Below are 20,728 nucleotides of genomic sequence, written 5' to 3' on the forward strand. Positions count from 1 at the left end.
CGGCTTCTGCCTAGTGCGCAGGCTCCACGTTAGACCCCGCCCCGCCCTTTCCCCGCTCCTCCAGCAGGGGGCGCAGCGCGAAGGTTCTGCCTGGGCAGCGTCCCCCACCTCGCGGTAGGGGCGGGGGAGACGGCGCGGAAACTTGGCCGCAGCTTTCCGGGAGCTGTGGCTCGGAAAGGGATGGCGCAGGAGGGGTCGCTCCCCAGTCCCGACGCGGCCGCCGGCTCCGCGCGCTCCTCCCTCCCCCGGGCTCGCGCTCTCTGAAGGGGCGCGCCCGCGCGGACCCACGCTCCCGGCGCCGCCCACTCCCCTCCCCGCGACCGCCCCTCCCTCCGCCCGGACGGCCGGCGGCTGTGACGGCGGCGGCCGGGAGAGGCCCCTCCTTCACGCCCTCCTTCTTTCCCTCACTTGCAGCCAAGCGGAGCCGGCGGACGCGGCTGGGCCCCTAACCCTCCCCGGGCTATGGCCGGCAATGTGAAAAAGAGCTCTGGGGCCGGGGGCGGCGGCGGCTCCGGGGGTTCGGGCTCGGGAGGCCTGATCGGGCTCATGAAGGACGCCTTCCAGCCGCACCACCACCACCACCACCACCACCTCAGCCCCCACCCTCCGGGGACCGTGGACAAGAAGATGGTGGAGAAGTGCTGGAAGCTCATGGACAAGGTGAAAGGCCTGCAGAGGACCCGCGGGAGCAGGGGTGGGCGTGGGCGGAGGGGCCGAGGGACGGGAAGGAAGGGACAGAGGAAGCTGGGGGAGGGGACGGGTCATGCGAGGCTGGGGAGGCGAGGAGCTGGGGTGACGGGGCGCAGGGGTGGGGAATATGGGGGTGGGGAGACCTGGAGGATGGGGGTCGGCGGTGGGGGAAGGGCTGCGGTTGGGAGTGAGGGAACGTTGAGATGTGTGTTTGGGGTTGCGAGACAAAGATGGGGTGGCGGCTGGGGTGAAGGGTAACTGGGGAGCCACCAGGGAGGAAGTATAATGGGGGTGCAGAGTTTGCGGCTCTGTGTAGGGTGTAGGGATGTGGGTCACGGAATTGGCCCCGGGAAATAGGAGGGAGGGGGTGAGGAAGAGCGCTTGATTTACCGGCTGGGACTGTTAGCTGGATGAGCTCTAACTAGGGAATTAGGTTTACGGGCTCTGGTTGAGAGACCTGGGGTCCTGACAACTCCGCAGGCAAACTGCGCTCTAGGTGAGCGTATAGTTTTTGTTTCTGTTTTTTTTCTTCTCATTAAGATGCAACACCAAGAGAAAATAAATGGGGGGTGTTTAAATGAGCCAAGGAAGGAACTTTCCTCCACATCTAGCGCTGGCTCAAGTTTTTCTCCTCCAAAACATTGAATGGGATCCATTGCTGGTGCTGAGATAGATATGCACTGATTAAACCACAAGTTCTGGTCATAACCATTATTTTAGGAGAGATATGTTGACTGAGCGGGTTAGGCAGCAGATTCTGACTTCTTCCAGAACTTCCTCCTTACACACACACTGCTTTTCGTTGGGTTCTACTTTTTTTGGTAATAGAACCTGACTCCTTATTATGGAACCTGACTTTAAACTTGTTAGATGAGCTGCTTTGGTTACTTTTTTTTTTCTTTTTTTTTTTAGCAAGTGTGAAAAATAACCCCACTTTAAGTTTGGCATTTGAGAGAATTTTACTTCCTTATAGTTGTGTCTGTATAGTGAAACATAGTAGTTAGTCCCAAGTATTTAAAAGTGTTTAAACAGTCGTAACGGTTTGTTCCAGAGAATTCAATATTTCCTTGCTATTTTTCACATTTATTAATAACTTATTTTTGCAAAATTCATTCTGCAGATGAAAGGTGATTATTAGAAGGATCAGGCATAGCTTGTAAGAGAATGGTGTTATTTCCTCCAGAGTAAAATTGTTTTTCTTTGGTGCCTCTCTGGGCCTAGATTCCTCTTCTGTAAAGTTCTTCATGGATTGTTTTGCACTAGAAACAGCTAATAAAAGTGACTGTGAAGCACTTGGCAAATATAAATGTTCTATATAAATTCTTAATAAGTCCCGTGTATGAGTTAGCACTCCTGTAGTGCATACCAGTGGTTTCAGAAGCTACTTTTTCACTGCTGGTTTTTCTCATGTTAAGTAATTGGTATGGTAATTAATAAACAAGTATTTGTATGTTGATTATATTGGTGTTATAATGCTAATTTCATTATTAGAAATTGTAATAAAACCATTAAAGAAAGTTAGGCATAAAGGAAATTTTAAATGCATTGACGCCTTGAAAATATATATGGAATATATTCAAAAGCCGAAGATTGTAGGTTTGCATTTTAGGGATTTAGAGTTAATGACTTAAAAAGTTTCTACTGGAATGAAAAAACATTTGCATTTCTAATTAGTTTCTCATTGTATCAACATGCGATGTATCAAAATCATATTGATTAGAGACCTCTCCTTAAAAATAATAAACTTTTAATCAAACTTTTGAGTCTATGTAACGTAGTCCTTAAAATAAGATTTCCCCTTAAGTCTTTCTCATTCATCTCTTTAAAGAGTGTGTATTGAATTATGATTTCTTCTGCAGAATGTTTAATTATTTGGGAAGTATAAAGACCTCTCAGTTTTGAGTCAATGCTTTTCAGGTTTCGGTAGTTTCAAGGAAAGTAGGCTTCTAGCTTTTCCATTCTAGCGTTGGGAAAGGAATATTTTATTCTTGTGTTGCTTGTTTTGGAAAATGATTTTTAGTACTTTTTGCCCCATATCACATATTACTGGTTGTGCTGAAATGAAAGTAGTTCTTTCTGATGTATTAGTCCAGTAGGTTCATACTGCTTTCTAGATTTTCTGACTAATTCTGTAGTGTTGTTAGATTGCACCGTCTCTTTTACTCTTGCTGTTTAGAGCATAGATGTTCTCTTTTTTCACTTTATTGTTGAAAGCCTTAAATGTATCACTAACCCTTCTTGACTTTATGCCATATGATATAAGTGGAGAAGAACTTAGTGTCAGACCTATAGATGTCCCACACATTTATTGACTTTAGCTCTAAGTCACCATCTCATATCTGTTTTAACCTTGTCGTTGAAGCTAGGTGAATATTATCCCAGCCTATTATTAATCAGTTTATTGGTTTAGCCCTGGGAACTGTCTCCTCTTCTCCAATATTGGATGTATACGGATGGAGAAGTTGGCGTAAGTCATGGGTTCTGGTCAACATAGGCCCAATTTACTATTCCATTGCAGAACTTAAACTCATTCTTGGAAAAATGCTTGTGCTAGAATGCTTGCTATTAAACAGAAGATGTGGTCAGCCTCTAGGTTTTTTTTTTGCCACCTCGGTATATTGTAATTAATATTTGTGAGGATACTTGTATGTGAAGAAAGTGGTTAGTAAGTAAAGAGACAGCAGGGCAGGGGAGTGGAGAGAGCAATCATATAAATTGCCTTGAATGTAAATGAAGAAGTATCAAGGTATTTAATTTAGTAGAGACTCAAAATTCCGTTATGAAGTAGAGTTGGGAGTTGGCAAACTTTCTGTCACAGGACAGATAGTAAATACTTTAGGCATTGCTGGCCACATATGCAGTCCTATATTCTTTTTTTTTTAAATAAATTTATTTTATTTATTTATTTTTGGCTGTGTTGGGTTTTCATTGCTGTACACGGGCTTTCTCTAGTTGCCGCGAGCAGGGTCTACTCTGTTGCAATGCGTGGGCTTCTCATTGCGGTGGTTTCTCTCATTGTGGAGCAAAAAAAAAAAAAAAAAAAAAAAGTAAAAGCCATTCTTATCTTGCAGGTGTACAAAAAAGGCTGCAGGCTATAGTTTGTCCACCTCTGAAGTAGAGCATCATGCTGGCAGTATTTTAGGTCCATGCTATGTTTTTATTTTAAATTAGCTTATGTTAGTAAAACCTTAAGGTGTTCGTTTTTTTTTTTTTTTTCCCGCCCCCGTACGGTACGCGGGCCTCTCACGGCTGTGGCCTCTCCCGCTGCGGAGCACAGGCTCCGGACGCGCAGGCTCAGCGGCTATGGCTCACGGGCCCAGCCGCTCCGCGGCATGTGGGATCTTCCCGGACCGGGGCACGAACCCGTGTCCCCTGCATCGGCAGGCGGACTCTCAACTACTGCGCCACCAGGGAATCCCAGGTGTTCATTTATTTAATGGACTATAATTTATGGGAAAAATGCTTTCCTTTAAAGCATGGGTTTAAAAAAGCACTGTAAAAAGATAATCCTTCGGGCTTCCCTGGTGGCGCAGTGGTTGAGAGTCTGCCTGCCGATGCAGGGGACGCGGGTTCGTGCCCCGGTCCGGGAAGATCTCGCATGCCGTGGAGTGGCTGGGCCCGTGAGCCATGGCCGCTGAGCCTGCGCATCGGAGCCTGTGCTCCGCAGCGGGAGGGGCCACAACGGTGAGAGGCCCGGGTACCGCAAAAAAAAAAAAAAGATAATCCTTCTGCTACCTACCTTCTCCTGCTTGCCCTAAAAAAAAGCACCTTAAGTAACTTCCTGTATTTTGGAAATAAGATGCACTTAATAGAATTTATGAATCAGTGTATTTCATTGGACTCTTTTCTCCCTTTCTTCTTATCTTTCTTCCTATGCTTGCACGCTCACTAAATCAGGAGCATAGTAGTGCTAGGTGTAAATTCTTATATTCCAGGAGATTACATTATAGTGATAAGTGACTGTATGTTCAAAGTGATATGGGATCTCTTAAGTTTAAACATCATGTACATATTTCTTCTCTATCTTAACCTCTGAAGATTGTAAACTCCACGAGGACAGCAACTGTAATCTCTTTATCTCCTGCAGTGTCCAGTCACAAGGCCTTACACAATAGTAAGTGCATTGTAAATATTCGTTAAACTGCTTTGTGTGCCCCAAAGGAATTCTGAAAGGAAAAGGTATGGGGGTGGGAATCATTTTTAATTACATTAAACTTATTTCTTTCTTTCAGTAGTTCTTTGGCGGTATCATCCCTATTTTATGCATACTTAGCCTCAGAGAGGTTATGTAACCTAGTTAATAGGGGAGCTTGACTTGGAATCCAGGATTACCCACCTTCTAAGGCTTAGTTATTTCCTCCATACAGTGACTTCTCAGGTATACAACAAAGTCTTGATAACAAAAGTCATTTTTCAGAAAGTGACCTGTGTAGGTATACAACAGCAATTCTCACACACGCACACACACACACTCTCACACCCGCCATTCACACACTCAGGCAAAGTAGATGTTCTCTTGAATGATGTTAACGTGGTGTTTAACTAGTACCATTAAAAGAAATCTCTTCTTTTAAGTTAAGGGTTTGTGTCTCTTCAAATTATGTGGACTGGTTACTTTGCATGGTTATCATGGAAGTTTGTACACGTTATTCTCCCATTGCACTTAATTCATGCCATTCAGCTCTGATGGCAGCTGTCCTTGATGAAACATCTGCAGTGCGGTGGGGGGCTCTCAGTACAATAAATGTGGGCATTTCATCTTGTAACACCCACCAGGTGGTGCTGGTTCATGTTATTTTTCTTCTAAAAATTGGAAACCCTTTCTGTTGCTATTGTATTAATAAAGTAGGTGTTTATTTTCTGGTAGTCAGCCCCTTCCCAATTTAATTTTAACTCTAGGAATTTTAGTCACCCAGGAATTTGTGATTAAAAATAAAGGTATTGGGATTCATTAAAAAAAAAAGTGATAGCATTTACCACTTTTTATTTCATCTGTCTCTCCCTCCACTAGAGCTCTTCAGGATCAAGGCTTTGTCTTTTTTTAAAATTTATTTTTGGCTGCACTGGTTCTTCGTTGCTGTGCATTGGCTTTCTCTAGTGGTGGCGAGCGGGGGCTACTCTTCGTTGCGGTGTGCGGGCTTCTCGTTGCGGTGGCTTCTCTTTGTTGCGGAGCACGGGCTCTAGGTGTGCGGACTCAGCAGTGGTGGCTCGTGGGCTCTAGAGCGCAGGCTCAGTAGTTGTGGCGCACGGGCTTAGTCGCTCCGTGGCATGTGGGGTCTTCCCGGACCAGGGCTCGAACATGTGTCCCCTGCACTGGCAGGCGGATTCTTAACCACTGCGCCACCAGGGAAGTCCCAAGACTGTCTTAACATCAGTTCCTGTGCCTAACACATAGTACGTGCTGAATGAAGTGCAAACATTTTAACAAAGTAAAATGAGATCAAAACATGTTCCCACATTTTCTATGTGATTAATTAGGAGGATCAGGTAGGGAATCTTTTTTTTTTTTTTTGAGTGTTGAATTAAAGTAACATTTACTAAAAGTAGTTTTACCTTTTTTGGTTATAAGGGTAATATACAGTCATTGTAAACAAAAAGGTTGTGTTGTTTTCATGCCTATTAAAAATTCCCCCAAGGGATGTAAAATTCTCCCTAGTTCCGTATGAAATGTGAGCTCACTGAGCATTTCATGTGATTCATGATAGAAATTTTGAAGGGTATATGGAATAAAAGTAGGGTTAGGCCAGGGAAGAACGTAATCTGCCCTGTTCATTTCATGGCTTTGGTTGAAGTTTTTGGTGACCCTTGCTGTAGTACAACCTGTTTTTAATATGTTGTTTGTTGGCTGTATACACATGGGCAGATTGGCCCCCAAGTCTTCACTTTCAGTGGAGTTCATGTTATAGTCAAACATACGGATAATGTTATACTATGAAAATCACGCCCCTAATAACTAACCTAGAGCATTAAAAGAAAAATGGACTAAGCATTAGTTTGAAAACTGAGTCTAAATTTCAATCACATTTTCCAATGAAGTTGCTAATTCTGATCTTAGAATTAATTCTGATCGTTAGGTTTGTTGGAAGAGGGGGATTATAACAAGCAAGTCATTGTGAAATGTTTTCATGATTAGCACATTTTGTGCTGGAAGGAAATAGGTGGGAGTAGTCAACCAGGAGCACTGGAAGCCAGCCTCAGCTCTGTCCCCACAATGTTCCTTCCTGCAGCAGCTTCCAAAAGGAGGAGGGGAAAGGGGTGCAGTGATGGTATTGGTGGTACACACCCACTGGGGATTCAAGCCCTAGGAGATGGAATGTCATTGCCATAGAAACTCCTAAATCAGCAATGACCCTGGGTCTCCCCTCTGCAACATTTGGGATGGGTGGCGAGTCTTGCTTAGCAGACTCCTCTGCCTTGGGTGCCTTCTTACAGCCACCACTGACCTTCCCTCTTGCTCTGGGATCAACCACAAGAAATCTTAAAATGAGGCCAACTCACTGCTACTTCATTGAGGGGGATGGGATACTAATTCCTGCCTCCTTCTTTCTTAGAGCTACTTTGAATAGCAGTACACAGGTGTAGCACTCTTTGTGAAAAACAATTTATGAACCATAAAATATGCAGAACAAAATGTAAAGGTCTCCATTTACTCTCATACCGCAAAATGACTGCCCTCTCCAGAGGTAACCAGTGTCTACTGTTTGGGGTCCATCCCTCCAGTCCCTTTTTCTAAGCAGCTCCGAGAAGGCTGGATGGATAGCATTGCCCTTGAAAGATTTATGACTTGAGCAAGTTGTTGCCTTTTTAGCATTTACTCACTAAGACTGATAACCAAGTTCTAATAATTCCTTATATTGCTGAGCAGTTTACAATTTCACATCTGATACAGCAAAAATTTCAAAATAATGTGTCTTATGAGAAAGAAACAGATTCAGAGTTTAAGTAATAACATAAACCACCCAACTAATACTTTTGTTTTTTTATGTGGATCTTGAACTGCTGTTCAGACTCTAAGTGATTCTTTTTTTAAAAGATTATTTATTTATTTATTTTGGGCTGCATTGGGTCTTCGTTGCCGCACGCGGGCTTTCTCTAGTTGCGGCGAGTGGGGCTACTCTTCTTTGCAGTGCGGGGGCTTCTCATTGTGGTGGCTTCTCTTGTTGCGGAGCATGGGCTCTAGTCTCACGGGTTTCAGTAGTTCTGGCACGCGGGCTCAGTACTTGTGGCTCATGGGCTCTAGAGCGCAGCCTCAGTAGTTGTGGCGCACGGGCTTAGTTGCTCCACGGCATGTGGGATCTCCCCGGACCAGGGCCCGAACCCGTGTCCCCTGCGTTGGAAGGTGGATTCTTAACCACTGTGCCACCAGGGAAGTCCCTCTAAGTGATTCTTATAAGCCAGTGCCTCTCAGACTTTAACATGAATTCAGATCATCTGGGGATCTTGTTAAAACATAGAGTCTGAGTAGATCTGATGTAGGGCCTGAGATTCTGTGTTGCTGACAGGGATCACACTTCAAGTAGCAAGGCCCCATACCACAGTTGCTTTTTTTTTTTTTTACATCTTTATTGGAGTATAATTGCTTTACAATGGCGTGTTAGTTTCTGCTTTATAACAAAGTGAATCAGTTATACATATACATATGTTCCCATATCTCTTCCCTCTTGCGTCTCCCTCCCTCCCACCCTCCCTAAAAGGTGTTAATTATTATGTTCTTAAATTTGGAAAGTAATACATACTTATAAAATTACACATTTTTAAGCAAAAGTGGGATTTTTAAACAAAAATGCTTCTAGAATTAAAAATTTTTTTTGCTACATTATGGAGATTATCCATGTTAATACTACATGTAGGTCTCCCTGAATAATTATTTTTTATAAATTTGTTTATTTATTTATTTATGGCTGCATTGGGTCTTTGTTGCTGTGCGCAGGCTTTCTGTAGTTGCAGTGAGCAGGGGCTACTCTTCGTCGCAGTGCATGGGTTTCTCATTGCGGTGGCTTCTCTTGTTGCAGAGCATGGGCTCTAGGCAGGTGGGCTTCAGTAGTTGTGGCACGCGGGTTCAGTAGTTGTGGCTCGCGGGCTCTAGAGTGCAGGCTCAGTAGTTGTGGCGCACGGACTCAGTTGCTCTGCGGCATGTGGGATCTTCCCAGACCAGGGCTGGAACCCATGTCCCCTGCACTGGCAGGTGGATTCTTAAGCACTGCGCCACTAGGGAAGTCCTGAATTCTTTTTTTAAGGGGTGTATAAGATTTTATAATATGGATATATATGTTTATTTAACAAATTCATATTGATAGTCTTCTAGGTTATTTCTGATTTTTAATACTAGAAACAATGCTGCAGTGACTATTATGCATTTGCTAAACATTCTTTAGAATAAACTTCTAGAAATGAAATGTACTGGGTCAAAGGAATCATACATTAAAGTTTGAAAAGTATATATTGGCACATTGCCTTCCAAAAAGTCTGCTTTCATCCACAATCCTTGTCTAGTTTGTTGATTTAAATATGGTAGCTGATTCCTAGTTACTTTAGGTGAAAATTACGTTGGCACCTTTTCCACCATCACACTTTCATTAAACATGAACTTTTTGCTGGGTGCTAGGGAGTTAAGGATGACTCAGTCCTCATACTTGCAAACTGGTGATATAACTGAAGGTGTTCAAAGGGATCAGGGAACCCCCTGTGGGAATCATTAGGCAAATCTTTACTTAATCCTTGAGACCAGAGAGGATTGGGACTGAGGAGGGACTAGACCAAGCAGAGAACTCCACAATATCCTAATTCACAGTTGTGCCTTAATTAGGGTCTGACATCCAAAAATGATGCTAAAATCATTTAATCTCTTGTTCATGCTAAGTATTGGTTTGAAGTTGCACTGATAAGTCTGAGAAGAGAATTATATTTTCCTTTTAAAAACAGAATCCCTGTATAAAAACTGCATGGTTAAGCTGTTAGCACATGTCGGTTATTTAATTTCCTACATTGTACTGGCTGTATTTTTTTTTTCTGCAATTAATGTGATAAATGAAAGTAATGAGATTGGTAATTAGTTGTAAGTGACATAGTGCTTTAAATAAATAGTGTTGGGAGGTATTTGAGAAGTGTTGGGTAGTAATTACAGTTCAAGTCCCTGAATGGGTTTTGATAAATCAGTAATGGAGAAGAGTAATTAGAAGTAAAAGACTTTTTTTTCTTGGAGCCATTATCTAGTGATGATATGTTTCTTTTAAAAAAAGTATGGGTTTCTGATTTCTCTTTGAAAAACTGTCATAAGTTTTCATTTAAAAGCTTCACTGTGTAGTTACACTTGTAAAACTGTTAAATCTCTTCAAGTTTCTGAGTTGATTAGTTTCTAAAACTTGAAGCTTTAAGAAAAGAAATTAATTGATCTAACTCTTAATTTATAGAGGGAGAGAGACCCAGAGAGATGAGTAACTTGCCCAGGGTCACATAGCCAGTTAATGTCAGTCACCAGACTAAGACCCAGGTCTCTGGACTCCTACCCTGGTGTCCTTTCTGCTGTACCTCCTGTTCTCTTGAGCAACTGATTCTTTTAAAACTGTAATCAAATTTTATGTGTTTTATGTATAGCTCACCATACTGAATACTTGCTTTTGAAGCTTAGTGCTTATTTTAATCATGCTTTTTAACATATGAAAAAGTTTGAAATGAAAAATGATTCCATGGATAAGTTAAGGTCTACAGAGATAAAAATACTTAGTCATTCACAGTCATATATGCTTATAGTTTTCTGCCTAGTTAGAAATACAATTCCTTAGTGTTAGAAAAGATTCTGTGTTCAGAACAGAATTAGGCATAGGCACTGTTCTCTGTAACTTTTCTGTTTTTAAAAATTTAGCAATTTCCAAACATAATTTTACTCCTCTTTATTGTAATCATAGCACTTTCCAAATTTTTTCTATTGACCATTGAGCCCTTGGCAGAAGCAAAGGGAGGAGCTAGGCCAGTGAGGAAGCTATTATGAATGGAGTATATAGCAGCTGTGCAAGGATACTGTTGGTTTCCCAGAGCTAAGCATGTTTCTTTTTGACATTGTTCTGAGTGATGCTGTAAATGTACAGGCAGAAGTAAACAAAAGGAAGGCATTTTTGCTATTGTAAGACTTGGAAAGCAAAATAAAATTGAGAACAGACTAAGCAGGAAAGTATCTTTCGGAAATTTTTTGGTGAATTTTTTACGCTCAGAATGCACATTTGTGCTTTAGAGGTTAACTAAAACTGCCAATTTAACATTCACTGATAAAGGCAGGTTCTTTTGGCTTTTGATGTTTGTTAACTATTGACTTGAATTATTCACAAAGCCTTTTGGAAACTTTTTCCCTAGAGGTTATAAATATTTAGGGAATTTTTTTTTTCTTTACAGAAGATTTTAATGTCAAAAGAGTTGCTCTACCTATATACTTACTTTATGGTCTGTGTTAGTGTTAAGGAATGCTGATTTCCCTGGTCATGTGATTGATTTGTCTTTGAAAGATCTTGAGAAAAGCAGATATTTAACCTACAATTGATCTTTACAAGGTCACATTCTAAGGAGGGACAGATAACATTTGTGGAACGTACATGATAGTAGTTTGAAAATGCGAACTAATCAAGTGTTTGGGAGACATTTAAAAACTCATGATATTTTAAATCTGTTATGAGGGGTAATATGTTTTTTCAGGTCATTGTCATTAATCAGCGTTTATTTTATTTTATTATTTATTTATTTTTTTTGCGGTATGCGGGCCTCTCACTGTTGTGGCCTCTCCCGTTGCGGAGCACAGGCTCCAGACGCGCAGGCTCAGTAGTTGTGGCTCACGGGCCTAGTTGCTCCGCGGCATGTGGGATCCTCCCAGACCAGGGCTCGAACCCGTTTTCCCTGCATTAGCAGGCAGACTGTCAACCACTGCGTCACCAGGGAAGCCCAATCAGCGTTTATTAATTGCTTACTATAGGTTGGGCAGAGCAATTTTAGTTTAGTTTTGTTGTTGTTGAAAGGAAGTATACCTTTTTTTCCAGAGGTATTAGGCAAATAATGCATTTTAACCTGAATTCTTAATGTTAATGCATTTGCCTTTAAATAGGGAGAATATATTATGGGTTGGCATGTGTAGCTCTGGATATAAATGTAAATAATTTGGGGGGAGCTCTGCTTGCTTTGGACCTTTGAAGGAGTGGATACTGTAGTTTTTGCAGATTGTTGGTCACCCTGTTCTTGGGTGGCCTGCTGCCTTTTCTCTATTCCTTGGTTACCAAGTAGTCAGAGACCATGCAGGTTTGGAAGGGTAGCTGTGGCATGGCCAGATGGTAGGAATAAGGGTGTCAGTTTCTGGGAGTCAACAAAGGGTGATGTGAGGTCTAACATTCTGTCTTCAATAGATAATTCCTGCCTAACCTGCAGATAAACCTGGTCGAGTTGTATGGAAATGGGGAGGGAACTAGCATTGAATGTCTACTTTATTGGAAACTCTGCAGTCCTTTCATAAACATTTATTATGAGGTGGGTATTATCGCTGTGTTACAGGTAAAAGAACTGAGGCTCAGAGGTTAAGAAATTTACTGAAGGTAAATGACTGAAACAGGACATTCTGATGTGGCTATTTGGTGTGATCTTGTCAAGATACTAAAACATTTTAATTTTAATTCAACACATAAAAGCTTATATTTTAGTCTTCATCATACTGTCTCCTTGTTAATTCCCTGATACTCCACATCTCTCCCTTAATGACCCTCTTCACCTTGCTCTCTACACTTTAGTCTCACTGACCTTTCTATTCCTCAAATCCAAACCTATTCTCATAGGGCTGTTGGATTAGTTGTTCCCTCTGTTTGGGCTACTCTTCTGCTGATTCTACATGACGGGCTCCTTCCTGTAATTTTAACTCTTAGCCTAAATTCACCTCAGAGAAGCTTTCCCTACTCACTGTGCTAAAGTAGTCATCCAGCATTTTCTTATTATTCTATTTTAATTGTCTGTATAGAACTTGATATTTTTCTTGTTGATTTCCTTTTTGTTGTTTATTGCCTGATTCAGATTCAGGGGTATCCTATTTTTACTTCTCTGTCCCAGTGCCTGACATATATTTGTTGAATGGATACGTTGAGAAAAATCAAAATCAGGTGCAGTCTTCTTAAACGTACTGCCTTCATATCTCTGAATCTGTATCTGTCTAAACCTGTCCTCATTCCCTTTCTTCCTGTTTTAAAGGAAGGAGGTGTCCCTTCTTTTAATGGTATTGGGTGTTTAGTGCTCCAGCTGTGTTGTAGATCCCGTTTTCCATTTTCTTTTAATTTATCTTTTTCTCTTCTGGTTCTTTTTCCATATAAAACATGCTCAGTATTCTCTGAAGATAAAAACCTTCGATCATATACCTCTTGTAGTCTTTGCTGAATCTTGATCTCTTAGTCTCAACGTCAGTCTCCCCTAACTCCCTCCATGGACTATTTAAGAACCTACCATTTTAATATTTTTATTATAAATATATATTCTGTAAAAATATATTCTGAATATATTCTTCCAAATGAGGTTTTGGAATGTAATACTTATAAATTGGGTACTATTTATTTTAATTAGTATGAGTTCTTAACTCTGTTGCATTTAGAATATAGCTGTCTTCTGAGGTAGAGTCTTTTTTTCTTGACTATGTTGTTCCCTTTTGGCTTGAAACCCTTGATAGGATGAGCAGCTTCCTAAAACACTGTTAAAACATTCATAAATCATATATTTCTGTTGATTCAGCTTGTCTTTATTTGCCAGGCTTATATAGGGCTCTTTTTCAAGAGTACAGGAAATGATGTACAGAGGATAAAATATTTAGTTTAAAAATTTTAATACTGTCTTACATCATTTGAAGAGACATTAGTAATTAAATTGGAATTTTGCAATTGTTCCAGGTGGACCTAGTGATCCCACTTCTGGGGGATCTATCCTACGGAAATAATCTGATGTTTAGAAGAATAAAATGCCCAAAGATGTTCATCACAGCGATACTTGTAATAGCAAAGACTTAAAAACAGTATAAATGTTAAAGTGGAGGGGATGGTTTAAGATATGGTATGTCTATAGAGTGGAATCATTTAGACATCTTTAAAAAGTTTATAATGAGCTTTTGGTGATGCAAGAAAATAGGCATTTTAAAATATTAAATAAAGAGTAAGAAGTCAGACTTCTGCTTCTACCATTGTTAGACTAGGCTGTTTCGAACCAAATAATACTGCTGGCAACTAGAAAAGCTAGAAGATGTTGAAGAGCTATGAAGGCAGTGAGGAATTAGAGGCCAGGTTCTGGAAGATAAGGAAAGCTCTGAGAGGTAAGCCTTATTTTTGAGGCTGCCTTTTCCATGAGGTCATTGCTGATTCTGGAAGTGATAGCTGAGAGGCTGAATAGAGTTTTCAAAATGCTCATGTCAAAAAAAAAAAAAATGCTCATGTCAAGGAGGACAAAAAATTGGAATTAGGGCCTGCCAAGGTGGAGGGCCCTGGGAAACACTCTAGGTTTTGGGGTTGGGTCCCTGAGGGCCTGAATTGTGGGAGTAAGGGTGAAACAGAAGTAAACCAGTCTTTACAGGGCACTGAAGACTGAAGCCCAGCTTTTTAATCTTCTCAATTTTGGGTTAGATTAAGATGACCTGGAATTCCTAGTGTCCCTAGCCAAATCTGACTGCTAGAAGCAAAAGTAAATCCTTTCTGGGCTTCCCTGGTGGCGCAGTGGTTGAGAGTCCGCCTGCCGATGCAGGGTACATGGGTTTGTGCCCCGGTCTGGGAAGATCCCACATGCCGCGGAGCGGCTGGGCCCATGAGCTATGGCCGCTGAGCCTGCGCGTCCGGAGCCTGTGCTCCGCAGCGGGAGAGGCCACAGCAGTGAGAGGCCCGCGTACCGCAAAAAAAAAAAAAAAAAAAGTAAATCCTTTCTGAATAACATCATCCGTAGCCTCAGATTGTCTCTATAATTTTTTATATACAGTGTTCAGCACTCAATAAAAAATAATTAGGCTTACGAAAAAACAAACTACAACTGAAAACCAACAGGAAAGATTGATAAAAGATACATACAGGGGATACAGATATTTGAGATATCAGTCATGGACTTATATCTATGATTAATTAAAGAAGAATTAAAGATAAAATAGAGGGCTTCCTTGGTGGCACAGTGGTTGAGAGTCCGCCTGCCGATGCGGGGGACCACGGGTTCGTGCCCCGGTCCGGGAAGATCCCACATGCCGCGGAGCGGCTAGGCCCGTGAGCCATGGCTGCTGAGCCTGCGCATCCGGAGCCTGTGCTCCGCAACGGGAGAGACCACAACACTGAAAGGCCCGTGTACCGCAAAAAAAAAAAAAAAAAAAAAAGATAAAATAGATAATTTTGTCAGAGATCTGAAATGGTAAATAATGAAATAGAAATTCTAGAACTGAAAAACGCAAGAACTGATTGTTAACTCAGTGGATGGGTTTAATAGCATAAAGCTGAAGGAAAAATTAGTGAGGTAGAAGGTAAGTCAGAAAAAAAAAATCCAGACTGAAGCATTGAGAGACAAAGGATGGAGAATACAGAAAAGAGTATGGGAGGCATATGGAATATTGAGTAAAGGTCTTATGTATCAGTACTTGAAGTTCAGAAGGAGAGAGGAAAGAGAATGGGGCAAAAGCAACATTTGATGAGAAATTGGCTGAGAATTTTCCAAAACTGACAGAAATTATCAAGTTCCAAATTGAAGCTCTATAAGCACCAGGAAAAATCCAGAGTAAACTACACCTGGGCACATCGTAGTAAAACTGTTGAAAACCCGAGGCAAAGAGAAATCTTAAAAGCAACCACAGAATGAGACATTTTATCTTCAAAGGAGCAACAGTGAGACTAACAGCCTGACTTTTCAACAGTGACAGTGGCATCTAGAAGACATTTCTCATTTTATTGCACTTCATTTTATTGCACTTAACAGATAATGCGTTTTTTTATAAATTGGAGGTTTGTGGCAACCCTGTGTTGTCAGTTGATGATTAGCATTTTTTAGTAATAAAGCATTTTTAAATTAAGGTATGTACATTGTTTTTTAATAATACTATGTCTTGTACACTTAATAGACTATAGTATAGTGTAAACATAACTTTTATATGCACTGGGGAACCAAAAATTTTGTGTGAGTTGCTTTATTGCAATTCTTGCTTTATTGCCGTACTCCCTTTATTGCAGAGGTTTGGTACCGAAACTGCTATATCTCCGAGGTATGCCTGTAGCTATAAAATGATGACAGAAAATAACTGCCAATTCTTATCCAGGGAAAATAGCCTTTGAAAGTGGTTACAAAATAAAGATGTTTTGAGATAAACAAAAACTGAGGAGAATTTGTAGCCAGCAGCCTATACCCTAAAGGAAATAAATACTAAAGGATGTTCTTTAGGCTGAAGGAAAATGATTTCAGATGCAGTGAAGAGCATTGGGAAGGGGGGTTGTGTGGGTAAATGTGAATGAATATTGGCCGTATAAAATACTAACAAGTAATAGTAATAATAATGACTTGTGGACTTTATATGATATATGGAATTAAAATGTGTGATAGTAATAGCACATAACTTGAAAAGAGTAAATGGAGTTAGTGTCCCAAGTTCCTTGCGTTGTCTGGGAAGTGGTAAAAGTACTACTTTATATAAGATTTAATGACTCAGAGATGCATTTTATAATTACTAAGGTATTCTTTTAAAGAGTAGTAAAAGAATATATATTTGGCAAGCTGTTGGGGGAGAAAATTGGGAAAATAAAAAAATGCTTAAACCGGAAGAGGGCAAGAAAGGGGAGGTAAAGGAAGATGAAACAGGAGAGATACATAGGAAACAAATAGTAAATTATTTTATTATTTATTATAGGATCAGTACTTATTAAGTGAACCATATGAAATTGCCAGTATTTGACCTACAATAATAACAGTTTCATTGTTGAAGTGTAAACAGGTCAAATTGGTTAAAATCAGAAATTGTCAGAATTAAAAGGAAACCAGCTATATTCTGCATGACAAGGTCATGCATTAAATGTAAGAATACAGAAAGTTTGAAGATAGAAGAATGGAAAAAGATACACCATGCAAACACCAACCCAGGAAAGTTGGTTTAGCTATATTAGATACATTAAAGGGGACTTTAAGGCAAGAAGTGTTTCTAAAGAAGGATATTTCGTTGATGAAAGTGCAGTTTACCAAGAAGAAAATAAAAAGGATGTTGAAAAAAATAATACAGTATTATAATTGCATTGATTTTTTTTAAACAAATGGAAAAAAGGAAAAAGTAGTTCAGTAGTTCTTATGATCTATCGTTACTAAAATGTTAGTGTTGTCAAACTAATCAGTCTTTGCATTTATGATTTAAAAATATTTTTTTAATTGGAGTATAGTTGATTTACAATGTTGTGTTAGCTTCAGGTGTGCAGCAAAGTGAATCAGTTATACGTATACATACATCCACTCTTTTAGATTCTTTTCCCATATAGGTCATTATAGAGTATTGAGTAGAGTTCCCTGTGCTATACAGTAGGTCCTTATTAGTTATCTATTTTATATATAGTAGTGTGTATATGTCAATCCCAATCTCCCAATTTATCCCTCTCTCCCCTTTCCCCCACTGGTAACCATAAGTTTGTTTTCTACATCTGTGACTCTATTTCTGTTTTGTAAATAAGTTCATTTGTACCATTCCTTTAGATTCCACATAAAAGTGATATCATATGGTATTTGTCTTTCTCTGTCTGACTTACTTCACTCAGTATGACAATCTCTAGGTTCATCTGTGTTGCTGCAAATGGCATCATTTCGTTCTTTTTTATGGCTGAGTAATATTCCATTGTATATATGTACTACATCTTCTTTATCCACTCCTCTGTCAATGGACATTTAGGTTGCTTCCATGTCTTGGCTACTGTAAATAGTGCTGCAGTGAACATGGGGGTGCATGTATCTTTTCAAATTATGTTTTTCTCCATATATATGCCCAGGAGTGGGATTGCTGGATCATATGGTAGTTCTGTGTTTAGTTTTTTAAGGAACCTCCATACTGTTCTCCATAATGGTTGTACCAATTTACATTCCCACCAACAGTGTGGAAAGATTCCTTTTTCTCCACACCGTCTCCAGCATTTATTATTTGTAGATTTTTTGATCATGGCCATTCTGACCAGTACGAGGTGATACCTCTTTGTAGTTTTGATTTGCATTTCTCTAATAGTGATGTTGAGCATCTTTTCATGTGCTTTTGGCCATTTATATGTCTTTGGAGAAATGTCTATTTAGATCTTCTGCTCATTTTTTGAGTGGGTCATTTGTTTTTTTGATATTGAGCTGTATGAGCTGTTTGTATATTTTGGAGATTAATCCCTTGTCGGTTGCTTTGTTTGCAAATATTTTCTCCTGTGGGTTGTCATTTTGTTTTGTTTATGGTTATGATTTGCTTTTGTGTCTTAAGAAATACTTCCTCTCTGAGATCATAAAGTTCAACAAATATTTTCCAAATTTTTTTCTAAAAGCTTTAAAGTTTTTTCTCCACACAAGATCTTTAATTCATCTGAACTTTACTTTTCATGTAACGTGTAAGGGATGTAATTTTTTTTCCCATATGGATAACCAGTTTTCCAGTAGTTTTTCTCTTGAACTGATTTGTGTGTGTTTTTTTCTTTTTTCTTTTTTTGGCCACACTGAACGGCATGAGGGATATTAGTTCCTCTACCAGGGATCGAACCCGTGCCCTCTGCAATGGAACCACCTAGTCCTAACCACTGGACCTCCAGGGAATTCCTCTTGAACTGATTTGTAATGCCACTTCTGATGCTGAATTTCCATACATGCGTGTCTCTGTTTGGGCTCTCTTCTTTTCCATTTGGCCATTTATCTGTCTTTGGTCAACATCACACTATTTTAATTATAAGATTTAAAAAAGTCTTGATAACTCATTGGGTAACTACCACCTACTTTGTGACTTTTCAAAATAGGCTTGGCTGGTTTTGGTCTCTTTTTCTTCCGTGTGGGTTTTGGGATCAACTTGTTAAGTTCCATGAAAAATCTTTTTGGAATTTTGATAGGAATTGCACTGCATTTATATACTAATTTGGGGGAGAACTGACGTCTCCTTAAACATGATAGGGTTCTTCATTAATTTCTGTTTTTATGTTCTTCAGTGAAGTTTTGTAGTTTTCTTCATAAGAGTGTTACACATTTTTTGTTAGATATATTCCTAGGAGCCTTAAATTTTTATTTATGCCATTCAAAATGGCAGCAATTAAAATTACATTTTAAAATTATTTATAAAATTTTTATGAATGCCATTTTGGTTTTTTTTTTTTTTTTTGGTATATCAGTTTTGAATCCAGCAACCTATTAAACTGTTTTGTTTCTAATGTTTTGTCAATTTTTTCATTTTATTCATGGACAGTTATATCAGCTACAAGTAAAGTAAAATTATTTTCTTTCTGTTACTTATATTTTTACCACCTATGTATGCATATTGCATCAATATAGTTTAGAGGGATATCTTTGTAATAGTAATGTAGTCATATACATGTAATTGTAATGTAAATATTTTGTTTCTGGTTTCTTTAGATTTACTTTGTTTGAGAGGAGCATCCACGTGGTAGTGTATTGTTGCTAATAAATATACTACAGTTTATCCACTCTACTGTTGATGGACATCTGGGTTGTTTGCAGTTGTTAGTTGTTACACATTTTTGTATGTGTATCCCAGTATACCTTTCCACGCGGAGATCTGCAGGTTTGTAGGGCATATAAGTCTTTAGCCTGACCATACAGTGCCGAACTATCTTCCAGGGTGGTTTTATTAGTTTAGATTCCCACCAGCAGTATTTGAAGGTCCTTGCTCCTTGCCAGTGGTTGGCATTGCCAATTTGGTGTATGTAGTGATAGTATCTAATTGAGAGCTTACAATTGTCATTTTAATGAAATTAAAATGATTAATGAGATTAAGCACAATTTCATATGTTTATTGGTTATTTGGATATCTTCTTTTGTCAAGTTTTTATTCAAGTCTTTTGTCCATTTTTGGGAATTCCCTGGTGGTCCAGTGGTTAGGACTCCATGTTTCCACTGCTGGGGGCACGGGTTTGATCCCTGGTCGGGGAACTAAGATCCCGTGTGCTGCGCGGTGTAGCCAAAAAAAAAAAAAAAAAAAGATAGTCCGTATCTTACTGATTTGTAGATGTTCTTTATATATTCTGGATATGTATGTCTGGATATATACATATTGTAAATATCTTCTCTGATTTTGTACATGTGTTTTTACTCTTTTGTGGTATCTTAGAAGTTCTTTTAGAGTATAGTAGAATTTAATTAATATTTTCCTTTATTAATATTTTTTATGGTCCTGTTTAAGAATTTTTTCTCCATCATGAAGTAATGAAAGATAGTTTTCTTATCTTCTAAAGCTTTATTTGCCTTTCGCATTTAGGTCTAGAGCCCATCTAGGTTTTTTGTTTTGTTTTGTTTTTTGCATAGTGTAAGGTAAGGATTTAGTTTGATTTTCTTTTTTTCCTATATGGATTGTTCCACTACTGTTTTTGGGAAAGATCACTCCTTTGTGATGTCAAAGGTCTATATATGTGTGGGTCTATTTCTAGAATTTTCTGTCCCACTAATTTATGTCTCTTCCAGACACACAAAAATCCACATAGGGCTTCCCTGGTGGCGCAGTGGTTGGGAGTCCGCCTGCCGATGCAGGGGACACGGGTTCGTGCCCCGGTCCGGGAGGATCCCACATGCCGCGGAGCGGCTGGGCCCGTGAACCATGGCCGCTAAGCCTGCGTGTCCGGAGCCTGTGCTCCGCAATGGAAGAGGCCACAGCAGTGAGAGTCCCGTGTACCGCAAAAAAAAAAAAAAAAAAAAAAAATCCACATAAATGGAAAGTACTAAATAAGATGGTAGGAATAAATACAAATTATTAGTCATTACAACAAATATAAACTCACCAGTTAAAAAAAAAGATTGTTACATTGGATTAAAGAAGTCTAACTATATGTTCTTTAAAAGAGACCTACTTAAAACTAAGAAC

General features: G+C 39.6%; 1 protein-coding gene across 1 annotated transcript in view; it reads left to right on the forward strand.

The window, feature by feature from the left end:
* Positions 1 to 379: 379 nt before the first annotated feature.
* CBL (Cbl proto-oncogene) overlaps positions 380 to 20,728 on the forward strand; it is an 81,198-nt gene continuing 60,849 nt past the window's right edge. The window contains exon 1 of the mRNA XM_060157977.1: positions 380 to 660. Within this exon, the coding sequence (XP_060013960.1) occupies positions 463 to 660 (198 nt within the window). The 5' untranslated portion in view covers positions 380 to 462. The remainder of the gene's footprint in view (positions 661 to 20,728) is intronic.

The sequence above is a fragment of the Lagenorhynchus albirostris genome, chromosome 9 (assembly GCF_949774975.1).
Source record: "Lagenorhynchus albirostris chromosome 9, mLagAlb1.1, whole genome shotgun sequence".
Taxonomy (NCBI): Eukaryota; Metazoa; Chordata; class Mammalia; order Artiodactyla; family Delphinidae; genus Lagenorhynchus; species Lagenorhynchus albirostris.